At 45.5% G+C, this 17,578-nt stretch overlaps 1 protein-coding gene and 1 pseudogene across 3 annotated transcripts in view; one reads left to right on the forward strand and one right to left on the reverse strand.

Moving 5' to 3' along the window:
* Positions 1-1,327: 1,327 nt before the first annotated feature.
* Positions 1,328-17,578, reverse strand: part of LOC136651655 (receptor-interacting serine/threonine-protein kinase 3-like) — a 29,306-nt gene continuing 13,055 nt past the window's right edge. For 2 of the 3 annotated variants that reach the window (XM_066628254.1, XM_066628253.1), the window contains exons 5-13: positions 16,547-16,596; positions 15,203-15,376; positions 14,054-14,136; positions 12,471-12,663; positions 11,559-11,650; positions 11,014-11,086; positions 8,880-8,962; positions 5,556-5,646; positions 1,328-2,741 (exon numbers count right to left, since the gene is read on the reverse strand). In XM_066628254.1, the coding sequence (XP_066484351.1) occupies positions 2,632-2,741; positions 5,556-5,646; positions 8,880-8,962; positions 11,014-11,086; positions 11,559-11,650; positions 12,471-12,663; positions 14,054-14,136; positions 15,203-15,376; positions 16,547-16,596 (949 nt within the window). In that variant the 3' untranslated portion in view covers positions 1,328-2,631. The remainder of the gene's footprint in view (positions 2,742-5,555; positions 5,647-8,879; positions 8,963-11,013; positions 11,087-11,558; positions 11,651-12,470; positions 12,664-14,053; positions 14,137-15,202; positions 15,377-16,546; positions 16,597-17,578) is intronic. The other variant, XM_066628255.1, reaches the window with a different exon arrangement.
* On the forward strand, positions 17,225-17,344 carry LOC136655100 (5S ribosomal RNA; annotated as a pseudogene).

The following is a 17,578-nucleotide window of genomic DNA, read 5'->3' on the forward strand; positions in this document are numbered from 1 at the left end:
AAAGCCCTATACTGCTCTGGACCAGGGTATCTTAGAGATCGCCTATTCCCGTACAATCCGGCTCGTCCTCTTAGGTCATCAGAGAAGGCCTTTTTACAAGTGCCACCACCTAGGGAGGTACGTGGGGCGGCTGCAAGAAATAGGGCCTTCTCAGTAGTGGCACCAACGTTATGGAACTCCCTTCCCCTTGACTTAAGAATGGCTCCCTCTCTTGAGACCTTTCGGCGAAGCCTGAAGACCCTTCTGTTTAAACAAGCCTTCTAAGTTCTCGGCCTTTTAACATCTTTTTAACATCTTTTAATATTTTTTACAGGCCTGATTCTTTTATGACTTGCTGCTGCTCTATGCTCTTTTTACCTATTTTTTACTCTGACTGCTGTTTTTTATGATGTGTTAATATGTTTTTATTTGTTTTTAAATTATGTTTTTAATATGTTGTAAGCCGCCTTGAGTCCCTTCGGGGTAAAAATAAAGTTATTATTAATTATTATTATTATTATTTCCTCCCAATTGTCTTGCTCACCACTGGGTGCGCGATGAGAAGGAATGCATAGGCTTCCTTAAACTCCTGAATAATCAGACTTTCTCCATGCTGACACACACACATGCGCACATGTGAATTTCAAAAAATCCAAATATTTTAAGTACACCTTCTTGAATCCTTGGATGGATTTTTTTTCCTAATTTGGCCTGTGCCTTTTCATCACATTGTGGATTTGTTTCATCTGCATTTAGAATGAGTGACTTGCAACTCAATCCTAACCTGCGCTGGAACAGGTAGACCAGCTGGCCTGCCCCAGGCCAGGGGAATTGATTCCCCTTACCCTGGGTAACATGGCAGCAGCCCCAATGGAGCTACTCAGATCTATGCCATCTAAAGAGGTAGTAGTCCGGTACTGTGCTGGGTCGCCAGGGAGTGAGGTTAGAAACTGGCCTAGGTGCTGTATCCTGGCCCCACTCCCCACCTGGCCCTGGGCTGTCCATGGGCCTGCCCTCTGACTGCCCTCCCCCAGCCCTGGAATGTCTCCATCCTCCCCTGTGCTCTCCAGACCTCCATGCCAGCCCACCATAGCTGGGGTGAACTCACCTCTCCTCCAGCGCAATGGTGCTGGATTTGGCCTCCAGCACTCGTTACGGCACTTTTGCAACACCTCTGGGCTGGCACAAGAGACTGAGGGGGTGTTTGAGGACTGTACCTTTAGACACCGCTTTGAGCTCCTATCTAGCTTCTGGGTGGCGGTATATAGATATTTTAACGAACAAATTCTGCACATCAACTGTATTTTGTAGGGGGGAGATTTTAATCAGAAAGGCAAATTTAGTCCAGATTTTCCCCACACTTTCAAAATTTACACTTTAAAAATATTTTCTTACAAAAATGTGTCCTGAAATGTCTAACTGTAAAAATAATTATTTCTTGTTCGGCATTTGGACCCACATGCTGCTCTAAGCACATTTACATGCAGTGAGAAGGTCGACACTCCACCTTGCCACCTTAGGTCAGTGGTTCCCAAATTTACTGGGGTCACAGTAGCCTCTTCTTCCCAGCTTAGCCGGGCACCACCATCTTGGATCACGTAAAATCTTGGGCAATCCAAGATGGTGGCTCCCAAATCTCACAAGCTCTCACTTGATTTAAGGTGGCTGCGCCCGAATTTGATGAGCTGCAAGACGACAGTGCTCAAATCTCGCAAGATCTCACACGATTCAAGATTATGGTGTCCAAATCTTGTGAAATTTGGGCGCCGCCATCTTAGTTCACACAGGATTTTGGACAATCCAAGATGGTAGTGCCCAGGAAAGTGGTAGGAGGGCCCACTGGGGACATTCCATGGTGTCCCTGTGCATTTGCTGTGGCACCCTAAGTTGCTGTGGTGCACAGTTTAGGAATCACTACCTTAGGTAGATGCTCCAGTTTGCCATTTCAAACATACCCACCCATCCCTGCTATTGCAAGTGGCAAGCTGGCAGAAGGTCATGCTGGTTGCAACAATTCTCCAGTTGTAACCAAGAATGCTGCAAATCAGTTACTGCCTCTTGAGTATGGCACTAACTCCACCCCCCCCCCCAAAAAAAAAAATCTGGATGTGCAACATTTTAAGCAGGTGCACCACCTGAGATGATGTATGGACTGACCAGTTGTCTTAGACATATAATGTGTGTGTGTGTGTGTGTAGGGGGGAGAGTTGGTGCAGACATGTCTTGTGCCTCCACTGTAATTCTCATAATATCTCCTCCCATGAAAAACAGATGCCAGCCTGCAAGCCATCTTCAATGTTCTATGCAAGAACGTCACAGCCATTAGCCTGGGGACTTGTGTGTTTCATTCCAAAGCCATCACTGACCGCTGTCAGACCCTGGAAAGACTGGACCAATGGTCTGATCCAGTCAAGCTGTTCTTATGGGATGATGTACGATTCTGTCTCGAAAGAGCCAGCTGGATTCAGAAAGCAAGGAAGTCCTCTTGGCCAGATCCCACAAACCAATTTTAACATTCTTATGGCAGTTGCATGAAGAAGACAAACAAAGCCCTGGGTGGGGGAAATGTCAATTTAGAATGGATGCTCTCCAGGCAGGAAACAATGGAATTGTTCACAAATCGTTCACGATCCATAGGCAGAACAGAACTGATTATTTCTTCTTCTGAGGTTTGCTTCCGGAAGCGAGTTCAATGTGCATGAAATTACCACCTCCAACCTGGATCCCCTGGATGCCATGACCATGGATATGGATGCCACCACCTGGGAAAGAAGAAAAGACTGTGATCAGGCAGGGTCGGTGGGGGAAATGAGACCTTTTATTGGTTTTTGTTGTTGTTTTTTTAAGGCCTAAGCCAGCGATTTTCAAGCACTGCGCCATGGCACATTGGTGTGCTGCAAATGGTCCTCAGGTTCTGTGGATCTGTTTCTAGGGCAGCGGTCTGTAGTGACAAAGTGTCTGTTGCTTTTCCTCCTCCACGGAACCCGGAAGAGTCTCCCGGAAGATGGAAGTGATGTCACAAGAGGCAAAGACCATGGAGAGGCTGACGTGCCATGAGATGAAAAATGTTGCAAATTGCAGGTATAAGTGATGGACCTTGTTAATATATTGTTAAAGACGAGATAAACCTGAGCAATTTTTGGAACATTGAATAGGTCAATGCTAAACCAGCCAGGTGTTAGCCCTAGGGGGAAAGTGGAGAGGAAAGTATAATCAGGGTGCACCCTTGTTGATTACACAAGGGGGGACATGATTGAGACATACAAAATTATGCAGGGGATGGATAGAGTGGAAAGGGAGATGCTCTTTACACTTTCACATAACACCAGAACCAGGGGACATCCACTAAAATTGAGTGTTGGGAGAGTTAGGACAGACAAAAGAAAATATTCCTTTACTCAGTGTGCGGTCGGTCTGTGGAACTCCTTGCCACAGGATGTGGTGATGGCGTGTAGCCTGGATGCCTTTAAAAGGGGATTGGACAAGTTTCTGGAGGAAAAATCCATTACGGGGTACAAGCCATGATGTGTATGCCCAACCTCCTGATTTTAGAAATGGGTTATGTCAGAATGCCAGATGCAAGGAGGGGCACCAGGATGCAGGTATCTTGTTATCTGGTGTGCTCCCTGGGGCATTTGGTGGGCCGCTGTGAGATACAGGAAGCTGGACTAGATGGGCCTATGGCCTGATCCGGTGGGGCTGTTCTTATGTTCTTAACTACAATTCCCAGGAGGCCTTGCAGGTCTCTTGTTATCTGGTGTGCTCCCTGGGGCATTTGGTGGGCCGCTGTGAGATACAGGAAGCTGGACTAGATGGGCCTCTGGCCTGATCCGGTGGGGCTGTTCTTATGTTCTTAACTACAATTCCCAGGAGGCCTTGCAGGTCTCTTGTTATCTGGTGTGCTCCCTGGGGCATTTGTTGGGCCGCTGTGAGATACAGGAAGCTGGACTAGATGGGCCTATGGCCTGATCCGGTGGGGCTGTTCTTATGTTCTTACACTGCACCTGAACTACTAAGTCCAAAGGTGTGCAACTAAAATAAAAATGGATATCCTGTTTGCCATCTACCCTTGCTTCCATCTTTCTTCCTCCTACTTTGTAGTCTCCCCATGCTGAATTTTATTAGAAGCTATTTGGAGAAGGGGTCTGTCCCCTTCTACCTTTTAAATTATGATGCACATGAATGGTGATCTCTAAATGGTTCACCAAATTTATCAGGGGTGTCATCTGCCTGTCAAACCTCCATCTTAAAACTGTGAAATCCAGCATTTTCCGTCCAGCATTTCAAATACTGTGTCCCAACACTACAAATGGGGGAGAGGTGAACAGGAGAGTGGAGTTTCAGCAAAGCAAAATATACTTTTGGAACAACATTTTCTGGTCCTAACCCACAAACATACTCATGTGGAATGTTCGCAGGTCTTTTTTTTCTGGTGATCAGGAGAAAGATATTTTTTTCCTGGCCACTCCCAATTTTAGAAATCTGAAATAATTTCTTTGTTTACTCCAACAGTGGCATGCGTAGGTGGGTCCAGGTGGTCAAGTGACCCAGGCTGGTATATCTAGAGGGGGCGATGGCAGCTGCCAGTCATGCAGCACCCCCACTGGTCACACTCGATGCCTCCTCTCCAGAGGTCTTCAGAGGGCCAGAGAGCCCATGCACAGCCTTCCCAACCCTCAGAAGGCCTTGTAAGGCTTTCGGATGGTCGAAAAACTGCACTTCCAGTTTCTCCAAGAAACCGGAAGTATGTCTTATGCCCTTATAAGGCCTTCTGAGGGCTGGGGAGATCTCACTGGTCCTCAGAAGGCCTTATAAGGGCATAAAAAGTCACAGTTTTCAACCAAATACCAAAAGTGCTGTTTTTCATTCCTCTGAAGGCCTTACATGGCCTCCTGAGGGTTGGCAAGCCGTGCATGGTCTCTCTGGCCCACTGAAGGCCTCTGAATGGGAGGCAGCGGGCATGACCGATGGGGGGGGTGGCAGCCTGGTGGCAATTTGCAGCCATGGTCCCGGGATTACCACTGTTCCCCAAAGGCACAACCATTTCCAAAGTCTGGGGCCCAATTTCCCATGAACGAGGAAGAGTTCATGCTCCAGTTCTAATATGTGTATGCAGAAGCCTGGATTTCAAAGGCTGGAATCCTATACATGCCTATCTGGGAGTATGTTTTACTGAAATCAGTGGGAATTACAGTATGTCTGAATACTGTAATTATGTTGAAAATGTGTTTCGGTCCTGAAAGGTTTTCTGAAAAAGGAAGACTTTTACATGTTTCCAAGAGAACTGTAGGGGGGAGTCTGTATGAACTCCTCTTCGAAGGGAATTTCAGTGCATTGGGGCTATCACTGAGAAGGCCCTGCTCCGAGTTGAGGCTAATCTAACAATCCCATAAAATGGAATCTAGCCTCACCCAAAGATCTCAAGTTTTGGGTGTGTTGGGAGAAGACACTCCTTGAGATAATCCACAGGTTAGCCTTGTGTTACACTGCACATGGCACTGTTCAAGGTTGTGTAATATGGCTTTGCATTGGACCACAGCTGGTTGCAGTATGGCATAATTTTGTTAGATACTTACGTCCCTGTGGAGATCCAGGATTAAAGGATGGCAGGAAGGATGAATGACCAGGTGTTAATCCAGTATCTCCTTGGTAGGGGACATAGAATGACTAAAACGTAAAAGGGGAGGGGACAGAAGACAAGAGCAATGCAAGGTTGAATGAATATGGAGCATAGGAAGACAGTAGTAAGTATGTGAGACTGGCAACATATGCCATCTGTCTTCTAGTAACTTAACTAATTCATTCCTTACAACTCACAGGAAAAAATCGACTTGGAAGGAACAAAGAAAGTCACACACATACAGCCTATCTGTGAACTGTCCCGAGCTCATGTGGGCCTAGAAGTTCCCAGGTCCCCCAGGAGGTCACACCACCCCAACCAAACACACAGACCTCTATCCCCAACCTCTGATGGTTCCCCCAGTCTTTCCATGTTGCCTTCTCAACCCTGAGAGCCATATCTGCCTTAAAGAGGCAGAACCTGACAGATCACACTCCCATTTCGCCCGACCTCAGGTCTGAAACCAATTTGAAGAGCTTCTTTGACTGGTCATGAGTATCTGCAGGTATGCTACACAAAAGTGGTTGTGTCACTATCAAGGGCATCTTCTGGAAAGAAAGCTCAGTAGGCTCGATCCAGGCATGAAAGGCTTGATGCCAATTGGAGATCTTTCAAGAAGCACACACATCTGTGCTCTCCCTTCCCAGCCCAATCAGTGATCACTTGTCATTACTGCTAAGTGATACAAACCTCCTAACAGAGCCTGAACCATTCAGGAGATGAGGGAACACTTCCAGCCCAGAGAATAAGAACGTTGGCCATCCCTGACCTAAATTAATAATCATTGTCTAACAAGCACTACAGCTGCTATAAAATGATGCAAGGCTAGGCCAATGCAACTGGTGCTCCACCAAGCAAAGATGTGGCCTGTCTTCTGGTTTTGCCCCTTTGGGGGAGGCAGCTTTCAAAACAGAAGACGGCCAGAACACAGTGCATGGCTGGGGGGCTGCTGTATTCAGCAGAAAGGGTCACCAAGTCCAGTTGCTCCAGCTGTCCATATTTCTCCAAGGACAGTCATCCCAGTTTGTGGGTTCTTCTGTCTCTGGTCAATACCTATGCAAGATGCTGCAGTTCAACCTCCTACAGGGTTCTGCTCTTTCCCCAGGATCTCTAAAAGCTAAGCCTCAAAGGCGGGGGGGGGGGGGAGGGACAGGTGATCCTGGGCTGAATACTCCCCAACACAGCCATCATTTTTGTTTCTGGTCTCCCTTCCACTAAAAAGGCCAAAGATTCTTTTGGCATTTCTGCTGCTGGAAGAAAAAAGGAATTGCACGGTAAACTCGGTTTAATAAAAAGTTGTCATATAAGCTGTTTTCTGCACTGGCAAGTTTAACTGACAATATACTACAGTTTTCAGTGATGCTCCAGCAGTTAGTCATTTGTCGAATCTACTCTCATTTGAGGATGATTTCATCATGTTTCTATGTACAATTTTTTATCATCATCATCATCATCATCATCATCAGGTCAGTTAGGTGTTATCAACTGGTTTGTTGTATCCAGACATCAAGTCCATCCCATGGACCTGGGATGCCTGACTTTTATTCTATTTTGCAGTTATAAATATCGTTGCAAGATGTCATCTGTTCCCAGGAAAGCTGCTTTTTGTAGTTGGGTGGGTAGTAATTTCTGTGGCCCCGATGCTGTTAAGGGGCTCTTCAAGATTGCCCTTTGGAATTGCTCCAAGGACGCCAATCAGTGCAATTCCAAAATATCCTGAAGAAGAGCTCTTTAACAGAATAGGGTCAATAACAAGAACAAACAACAAACTGCTTTTTAACAACAAAAAAATTCACAAAATTTACAGGCAAAATTAAATAATTAAATGGCTCCCTGCCAGTGGCCATCACTAGGGGGTCTGGGCCACACCAAGTGATATACATAGGAGGGGTAATATCACTACTTGTCCACATTTTAAAATCTTGGTATTTTTGAAAAATACCATCATGTTATGTATCAGTCGATGTGTAAAGTTCATGCAGAATGCAATGAAATAAATCACACTGAAATATCTCTATTCTATCAAAAGTTCATCACACTGTTACCCTGCACATGCCCGATCTCGTCTGATCTCGGAAGCTAAGCAGGGCCAGGCCTGGTTAGTACTTGGATGGGAGACCGCCTCAGAATACTGCGTGCTGTAGGCTTAAACCATAGTCTTTCGAGACTGAAGGTTGCCAACCATCAAAAGTTATAGCCAAAAAACCAGTGAGGGTAGGGCGATGGTACATCACCATGCCTACCACTTGGGGATTGCCCTGTCTGCAGTTCATCATGCATGAGGCATGATCATGGAGGGAGGCATGTTCATCATGGGGTCTCCTGGGGTCTCACGCACTGGTCTCCCTCACTGCGTGATGCAATCCCTAGTGACGCCACTGCTCCCTGTCCTCAAAAGGCTAAATTTATTTAGACAATTTCCACTCAGTTTTAAAACCCATAGTCCCCAAAATAGCCAATCTAAATCAAAGCACAAAAATCAAAGCAAGAATTCAAAAGAGCAGCAACATAAGAATAAAATTACAACAGGTAATCACATTTCCATTTGGAAAGAAGACTAATTGCATTTGGTGCATACGTACCATGATAAGCTGCTACACCGTAAATTATGTATGCAGCCATCATCCAGTTAAAGCAGTTGATTAATGCTATGAATTTTAGTTGACGAGCCCATTGATTACATTTGCATAAGGATTAAAACAATAGTTCTGAATCAAGAAGTAGATTTCTTTTGCTTTTCGATTGTGCATGTCCATTTCACAGCAGGCATGCTATGCCTCACCTCAGTAGAGCATGGTAAGCAGAGGAAAAAAGGTGAGATAAAAATATAAACCAATAAAAGCCATTTCCCCCAATGGTTTTTATTGGTTGTTTTGCTTGTAATATGCTGTTTTTACATATTTTATAGTTGTATGCATCTTGTACATTGTATGTATTTTTAATATGTTCCTTGGGAGAAAAGCAGGCTATAAATCAAGTAAGTGGTTGTGGCATTTAGAAGCAGAGTCAAGGTTTCAACAACGGGTAACAGCCTGGGGATAACAGGTGGGGATGTAACAAGGGAGGCATCTTGTAGCTTGATATAAATGTGCAAGCTGAGTTTGCACAAGCTGAGCAAGCTGCTGCAAGACATTAAAAGCACTGAGACACAACTGGAGGAGGTCATTTACGTGATTGTCTGCCTCAAGTCCCCACTACCAATCACTAAACTTTGGCTATACCCTGGTAAAAACTGTACAAACCATTTAGGACTGCTGGACCGCATCCCAAATTCTCTTACCTGCGGTGTATACAAGAATTCAGGATGGTAAGGTGGGAACGTTGTGAAGGGATAAATGTCAGAAAGGGGACGTTGTTTTCTTTCTTCAAGAAAGAGCAAAGAAAAGAGATGAGCCACTTCTGCTCTCACAGAGAACTTTTTCACGCTATCCCTGCAGTGACTTCCCCTTTAAGAGTTGCTGGTTTCAACTCTGATTGGAGGATTGGATGCTTTTAAGTTCAAATTCACTCAATGGAAAAGCACCCAGTAACAATGGAGTGGAAATCCAGCATTTCTGCTCCAGAGAAGGCAGACCATTCATCCAGACCATTCTCCACGCTCCCAAGCCATTTATCCTCTCGGAAAATAAAGATGAACTTATATGAATGAATGAAGGTCTTGCAATAGATCAAGGCCTATAAAAGGCCTTGCACAAAGCAAGGCTGGCCTTTCCTTTGCTGCCGCTACTGCATCACAGACATGAAACAGCAAGCAGTGGAGGAAGCCCTCATTCCACAGCTCACGCGAGAGGTCAAACAGTTGCCCTCACACTGAGAGAAGTTGCTTCGGGCCAGTGCGGGCACCAACAAATCTCCGGAGGGCCAGAGGTTCATTGGAGACTGGGGACTCCCTGAGGGCCACATTGAGAGGCCTCGAGGGCCACAAGTGGCCCCAGGGCCGGGGTTTGGGCACCCCTGATCTAGACCATTCTCCACGCTCCCAAGCCACTTATCCTCTCGGAAAATTAAGTGCCTTGAAGTGCAGTGACAACTCTGGGGACTGCAGCAATAGTTCAGATTAGAATAGCCAAAAGGTGGCAGGGGAAGGCGACGGGAGAGGCTGCGGACTGATTCAGGCTCAATCCCTGGCAACTCCCTGGATCCCTAGAAAGTCACTGCCAATCACAGTTCACAATACTGAGCTCAGTGAATGAGCAACTCGGCTCACTATCAGAAAGACTTGGATGAAGACAAATAATTCCTGGATAAAATATTTCTTTACCCAGCATGTAATTAATCCATGGAACTCCTTGCCACAGGATGTGGTGACGTTGTCTGGTTAGGTGCCTTTAAAAGACAGATTTATGGAGGAAAAGTCCATCACAGGTTACAAGCCATGATGGGTGTGTGTGACTTCCTGATTTTAGAAGTGGGCTACCTCTGAATGCCAGATGCAAGGGAGGGCACCAGGATGCAGGTCTCTTGTTTTCTTGTGTGCTGCCTGAGGCATCTGGTGGGCCACTGTGAGATACAAGAAGCTGGACTAGATGGGCCTTTGGCTCAATCCAGCAGGGCTCTTATGTTCTTATACCTTCCTTTGGGAACATGTGTGGGTTTTCTTGATGTGCAGCAAGCAGTGCTGCGCCCCACCTTTAACCCCCTACTGATACTGGCTCCAAGCTAAACTTTGTCCTCTGCACAATATTTGTTTTTTTTGAGGGGGGGGGGGGAGGAGAATAACACTGTTAAACCTTTTAATCTGGCATGCTTGTCTATTTAAATATTCATTTGACTACTTAAAAAAAAACTACTCTATTTTATTAAGATTTAGAATTGTGGGGTAAAACATAAGGCCCATGGGCTGGATACGGCCCATGGACATTTTTTATCTGGCCCGTGCGATAATTGGGCTCTCCCATATCATGAAAATATGATCAAAGGTTTGCATATTTTCTCTTTCATTTGCAGCTAATGAGTTCCTAGGTGTGAAAAAGTGCTTATTTCTGGTCATCAGCTGCTTAATAGTGTCACTTCATGCTTAATGACATCATTTCCAGTCCTCAGCAGCTGCCATGAATTCTATTCAGCTTGCTGTATGAAATGGGTTTGACAGCCCTGACTTAGAACATTGGTCTGGGGGACGGGGGGGGGGCAATTTTGCCAGTCAACCAACCCTCTGCATATCCCATTGGCACACTAGATGCTTCCATTCCCACTACTACTGAGGGTTCTGACCAGGATCAGCCTGGTCAGCTGGACCCCCTGGTGATGGGCACTTGGCAAGTGCCCCACCTGGTCAACCCAACACCACACCATGTCCAAAGGTAGTAAGTGTAGATCTGTAGGAGGCTCCCCACTCAATGTTCATACATCTGTCTGCCCCTCTAGTCCCAGCAACAGAAAAAGAGTCCACTCCCCAGACAGGGAAGAAGTACCTCCTGGCCCGCTGCGAGACTGGACATTTGCTTCTGGGCGAGGAGGAATTCCGTTGTGTAGCTCACTGATGTCCTTAAAGAGCAGAGCACTAGTGTTAATGGAGATGGCACCATACCTAAGATCCTCAAGCATTTTATTCACACAAGGGGCATATAAGGACCACCTCTCAGATTATGCCAACACCCTCAAGACAACCATCACTACAATCTTCCTTCCCAAACTTCCAGTCTATCCAGGCAGGGTCATAATCGGTCCTTCTGAAATGGGCTGACATGAGCGGAGCCATCTTGAATTATGTCCAACAACAGCAATGTAGCCCCCACACATGTGCACAAAGATTCAAGAAGCCAACTTTGGCATTTGGGTTGAAATTTTTCCAGGTCCCAACTCTGTACAGGTGACATCTCATCACCACCACCTATTCCTATGATTGGGCGAGCCTCATCTCAAGCATTTTCTATCCACTGGTTCATACCAGCAGCTTCTCGCTGACCTGCTCTGATCACCCCAAGCTCAAAGGCTGATTCAAGAACTGCGTCCTTACCTTCCCAAAACACATGCTGCTACTCCGTTGGAAGTGGGGGGAAGGTTTCCACTTTTGCTTTATATGGGAAAAAGGTTTTATGGGCACAGCCTCTGAAAGACAGAGAAAAAGAGATAAGACTATATGATCCCATATTTAAAAGCAAGTATCTCCACAAGGTGACATTTCCCTGTCATTTCCTGTTCAGAGGCAGTCTTGTCCAGGCCTACACTGCCAACCTACTTCCACTCAACTCACCCACTTGCCGACTCCTACCTAAGCAGTTCTTTTAGGGTGGGACCTAAATAAATTCAGACATCCATTTCCTCATTGAAAGGATGCAAAGTTAGGAGATATTTGGCCAATTATGGAGGACATGGGAGCGAACAGGGGCGGAGTGGTGGGCAAACTTAAAAACAGTGCCAGTTGTGCTCACAGTTCTGTCCCATCCTATCCCCCAACGAGTCTCCTATGAGGAGAGGAAGAACTGTCCTCATTCTGATTGCTTGATCAAGTTTGCCATATTTATGACATCTTGTCATAATGTTGCCTTGCACCAAACCGGATTACCTACTGGGCAGGTGTACAGCGGTACAAGATGACCTCCAAGGTCCCTTCCATCACTAGTATTCTATGGTTCTATGATATGGCAGTCACCATGAAGATAATTCAGAGTCAGGGCAGCATTTCCCATCCCACTCTGATTTTTATCTGCTTTTATATTTCCCTGGAAAATGTGTTTGACATATTACTTGGAAGACACTTTGAGTTTTAATGAATAATGGGGGATGGGGTATTAAGTCATTAAATGGAAGCAAGTAAATTGCAATGCTCCAATTCATTTAAAAAGGGTCTGTGTTGAGTCATGCCAAGTGATCTATAGCCCCCCAAAGCCCGTTCGTGCTCCTGCTGTGTCAAATGCCACCCCCTCACCATTTTGTCTGGGTGGAGATTCTTGTAGTCGCAAAGTCTCAAAATGCTCCTCTAGTCCAGGGGGAGAGTTTGCAGAGCACTGGGACTGAAAGCATTTGGATCTGCAGGAGGCTGGACTGGACCTCAGTGGTGTCAGGCTGGAGCTGGAGCTGGAGCTGGACCTCTCTGTTGCAGGGGAACTGTCCATCCGCACCTTTGAGGAAGAAAGAAAGAAACAAAGGTCAAAAAAAATTGAGGGGAAAGCACCACTGCCTGGCATAAATCTCCTGCCTGGCATCTTCACTGGATGGCCCCAAGTACTAGGATTACAAGACAGGGAGAAAAAATTATCTACCCACTTCCTTTTCACTCCATGAACACATTTCACAAACTTCTGTGATGTTCCCTTTACTTGCCTTTTTTCTAAACTACAAAGACTCACATGTTTTCCCCTTCCTCATATGGAAGGTGCTCTAATCCCTGATCATTTTGGCTGCCGTTTTCTGCATCTTCTCCATCTTTTTTGGGGAAGTTTACTGAAACTGTACACAGCACTCCAAATGTGTCCATAACATAAGCAAGCATCATGATACAATGGCAGCTTTATTTCCAGGCTCTTTGAGAATGACCTGCAGCATGGAGTTTGCCAGAGACAGTCAACTGTGCAGCCAGTTTTACCAAGATACAGACATGCAGCAAAATAATTGCCCATCAGGACCAAGTTAGGACAATCCCTTACTTTCTAAATTGGCCTCCTGCAATTACAGAAAGCAATTGGAAAGGGAGGGGAGGAGTTGTTCCCAAACTTACTAGGGTCACTGTGATCCCACAGACTCTTCTTATCAGCTCAGTCAGGAAACACCATCTTCAATGGTACAAAATGTTGCATAAACCAAGATGACGGCATCCACATTTTGCGAATCTCACATAATCCAAGATGGAAGCAACCACATCTCCTGAGATTAGAGTGACACCATCTTGGATCATGCAAGATTTTGTGCAATCCAAGATGTTGGCATTCAGGATAGCCGGTAGGAGGGGCAACCGGGGACATCCTGTGGCTCCCTAATGAATACACCACAGTGCCGCAACACACACTTTGAGAACTTGAGTTAGAGTTTGTGTGCAGCTCGAGCGCAAAATCATAATCACACAGAGCTAGTTCAGAGCATAAAGGATAGTGTGAACCAGCCTCAAGCGATATAACAGGGGTGGCCAAACCACAGCTTGCAAGCCACATGCAGCTCTTTGCTGTATAATGTGCAGCTCTCAGAGCTCCGATTTGCATTGCAATTAACACAAAGAAAGAAATATGACATTTTCAAGCTTTAGAATTATTGACCAGGTATAAAATGAGAGTCCACTGGATTGAAACTTAAGTTTCATGTTCATGGTAAGTAAATATCTTTAAGAATTTAAACGCTTCTTAAATAATGCGGCTCTCAGAAACCATATGATGTTAAGCAAGTTTGGCCATCCCTGTGATACATCAAGGGAGAAGGTGGCATGCACAGTGGAGTCTGTGTAGGACATAGCTAGGGCACTACTGCCACTCTGTGGCTGGCTGCAAGAGTGCAACAGAAATTGACTGACTTTCTTCTTACCAAAATATCCTGGACTTCTCGAACAGCAGCCATTATCTCCGGTTTGTAAGAAGAAAATACACCTTCTGTCTCCTGGCTGCAGTCTGAGCAAAATTGGAAACAAAAATGAAGCTGTTGTACATTTGTCTTCCTGCAGGGACTTCAATGCCTGTACAAACTGGGTTTTCGTACATCCGAGAACACACCACAGGTGGTCATTCACACGTGTGCGCCAATGACACAAGAGAGGCTGAAAAACCCTTGTAAGGTCAGCAGTGAAAACACATTCCATGTGCTCCAACTCCAATTCCATCCTAACCAAGGCCCAGTTCATATGGTACACTCCCAAGGGTCGCCAACACCTCCAAGACCACTGACAACTTGGCGTTCCTAGCTAAGAGGACCAAACCTCAGAGCCTCCCCTTCATGGAAGTGTCTAATCATACAAGGTCAGGGCATATGGAAAATGATGTGCAATGAGTCCGTTTTTAGACAACTGGGATAACTTTTTAAGTAACTCAATAATTATGTTCACTTTCACTAGCAGGCAATTACTACTTCTGCTAACAACTTATTTTGGATGAAGAAGGACTCCAGATGGCTGTATATGGACTGTTTAGGAAATAAGGTTTTTCTGCCTTTTTCCCTTGAATATTGTGCTGACTTTTTTTCCTTAGTTGAAAAAAAAATTCTTGGTATTGGGAGCTATTAGAATAAGAAAATTTACTCGATGTAGTTTTTATATTTCTAATAAATAGGATTTTAAAAAATAGACATGACACATGGTTCTGGTTCTTGACAGCATTCCCAACCCCAAGAACAGCAACAGAGTGAGTTGCATTGGGTAGTCAACACAGGTCAGGGAGTGTCAGGGTCTCACTCCAGAGCCTGCATCACACAGTGTTCTCATGAACAAGAGACGACGGCTTTCCTACCCCATCCCGCACCAGAAATCTCAGAACTCCACTCCACAGTTCTGGGGTAGGGATGCTTCCCAAATCCTCTCCCTCCAAATTTCTTTCTGGGCTTTCAAATTCCAAATTGCCTGCTCTTGCTTCCAGCAACACATTAGGAAGCCTTTCCTGTTTCATTTTGCAATCCTAGCACATTCCTACCAAACATTCTAGTACAGGCCAATCCTGCCTCCAGGGGGGAAAGTGCTGTGCTTACCTCGGAAAGATGGCCTCCGGGCCTTTTCATTATGCCAGCACCATTTCATGAGTCTGATCATCTCTTCCAGTTTCCGTACTTCGTGTATCCTCTTCTCCAGTTCCTCGGTACTTGGCCTTTGGCCTTGAGGGATGTGAATTTTGATGAGGGAGCTCATGTTGCTTGGGTGGATGTCTGAGGAGGGATGTTTGGAGAACAGTGGTTGAAAATTGATGAAAAACTCTTCCAGGTTCTGTGCCTCTGTTTCTATTATTAATTAATATTAACAGTATTTATCTTCCGCTTTTCAACTAAAAGTTCACAAAGCAGTTTACAGAGAAAAATCAAACAACTAAATGGCTCCCTGTCCCAAAAGGGCTCACAATCTAAAAAGATGCAAAAAGAACACCAGCAGACAGCCACTAGAACAGACACTGCTGGGGTGAGGTGGGCCAGTTACTCTCCCCCTGCTAAAAAGAGGAGCACCCACTTGAAAAAGTGCCTCTTACCCAATTAGCAGGGGTAAATGTCTAGGGGTAAATTTTTAGGGCAAACGTCTGTAATAATGAATTGTCCGTCCCTCAAGTAGACCACACTACCAGCGGAGGAAGATAGTTGCACTAGAAACAGAGCTGCAGAACCCAAAAGAGAGTCCTGGAAGTCAAAAGTGACATCAAGAGAGGTGAAGACCAGTGTGCTGTGAGCAGTAAAATGTTGAAAATTGCTGTTACTGAGGAACATAATGTAGTGATGCATTGAATGTGGGGAATGAAAAAGAAAAAGGAGTAAAAGACGAAGCCAAGACAGTGAGACACATCCTCAACAGCATGAATGGAGTCACTGTCAATGGAGAGGGAGAAGAGGGCTTGGGAGAAGATGAGATGTTCTGTCTACATCACATTGAGTTCATCAGTTGCTATTGATATTGGCTTCATGAAAATGGCAGAGCCAAAATAGCAAGTGTTGAAAGGCATCCACTGATCTGTCTACATCAGCCTTTGGGGCATATCTACTCTACATATTTAAACCAATGTAAAAGTTATTCCCTCTCCCCAAGGAATTATAGTTCTGTGAACTACCTGGATCTTGAACAAAATTCTCAGAACACTTAGCAAACTACAAATCCCAGAATTCTTTTAAGTAAGCCACTTATACAATTACACAAAGCAGATATATGATCTCAGGAATGCTGTTTGGTCACTGGGTGGAACTTGAGAAATACCTTTGCAGCCCTCTGCTGGATGCATTTGGAAAAGCAAGGGTTACCTTTCCTCCTGATGATTCTCTGGCCCCTGTCCCCATTCAATATATTCCCAGTAGTCTGCAAGGCAGAAATAAAACCACTGGAAAAATTGCAGCACTCACGTGGATATGGTTCTTCGCCAGTTAGCAATGACCACATCAGGATCCCATAACTGAAAAGGGAGAAGGGCGTGAATTAGGGTCACAGCAAAGTAATCCCCTACAGAGATTGTCCTTCTTCCCATAGATCAGCATTTTATTTATTTGTTTATTCGCTTCCTTGCTTGTTAATCTCTCACATTTTTATACTTGCTCCAAAGAGCTCAGGATGGGGTACATAGTTCTGCCCCTCCTTTTGTCCTCACAACAACCCTGTGAGGTAGGTAAGGCCAAGAGATAGTGACTAGCCCAAGTTCATCCAGGCAGCTGAGCAGGGATTTGAACCTGGATCTTCCAAGTCTGAGTCCAACTCCCAAACCACTACATCATCCTGGCTTTTCCAGGCTGGCTCCTGTTCCATTCCTGGCTCCTCCTCCCGAGTTTCTCGGGATAAGGATAACATGCCTCAAAGGGGTTGTAGCATTTAGAGGTTGGGTACCAACGGACTATTGTCACCACTAAGGCAATGGATCCCAGCCCAGCAGGGCTATTGGATCCACAATGTGTTTCTGCTCCTCCATAGTGGTTTCCAACAGGGCACTGGGACTGTGGGGCATTGTAGGCTTTTCACAGCTTGACTGTGCTTATATAACTGCAGTGTGTCCAGTGCACGGTTGAAGCCATGCTGCTCTCTTCACCTACAGCAACAGCAATTCTTACCCTGCACATGCCTGATCTCGTCTGATCTTGGAAGCTAAGCAGGGTCAGGCCTGGTTAGTACTTGGATGGGAGACCACCTGGGAATACCGGGTGCTGTAGGCTTATACCATAGCCTTTTGAGACTGAAGGTTGCCAACTACCAATTTCAGGTGGGTTGCGTAGCACCTAGCTCAGCAGCCATTAAAAATACAGAGCTGAAAATACAGGGTAAAGAGCTGCTGGGCAGGGTGGACTCCCAGTGGGAGAGAGGCCTGGTGCTTTGCCCTGAATGGGTGGGAAGGTGGGATGCTGGAAAGGGGGGAGGGCTGTGTAATCGGACATTTGGCTGATCACAGT

Source organism: Tiliqua scincoides, chromosome 5 (assembly GCF_035046505.1).
Source record: "Tiliqua scincoides isolate rTilSci1 chromosome 5, rTilSci1.hap2, whole genome shotgun sequence".
Lineage (NCBI taxonomy): Eukaryota > Metazoa > Chordata > Lepidosauria > Squamata > Scincidae > Tiliqua > Tiliqua scincoides.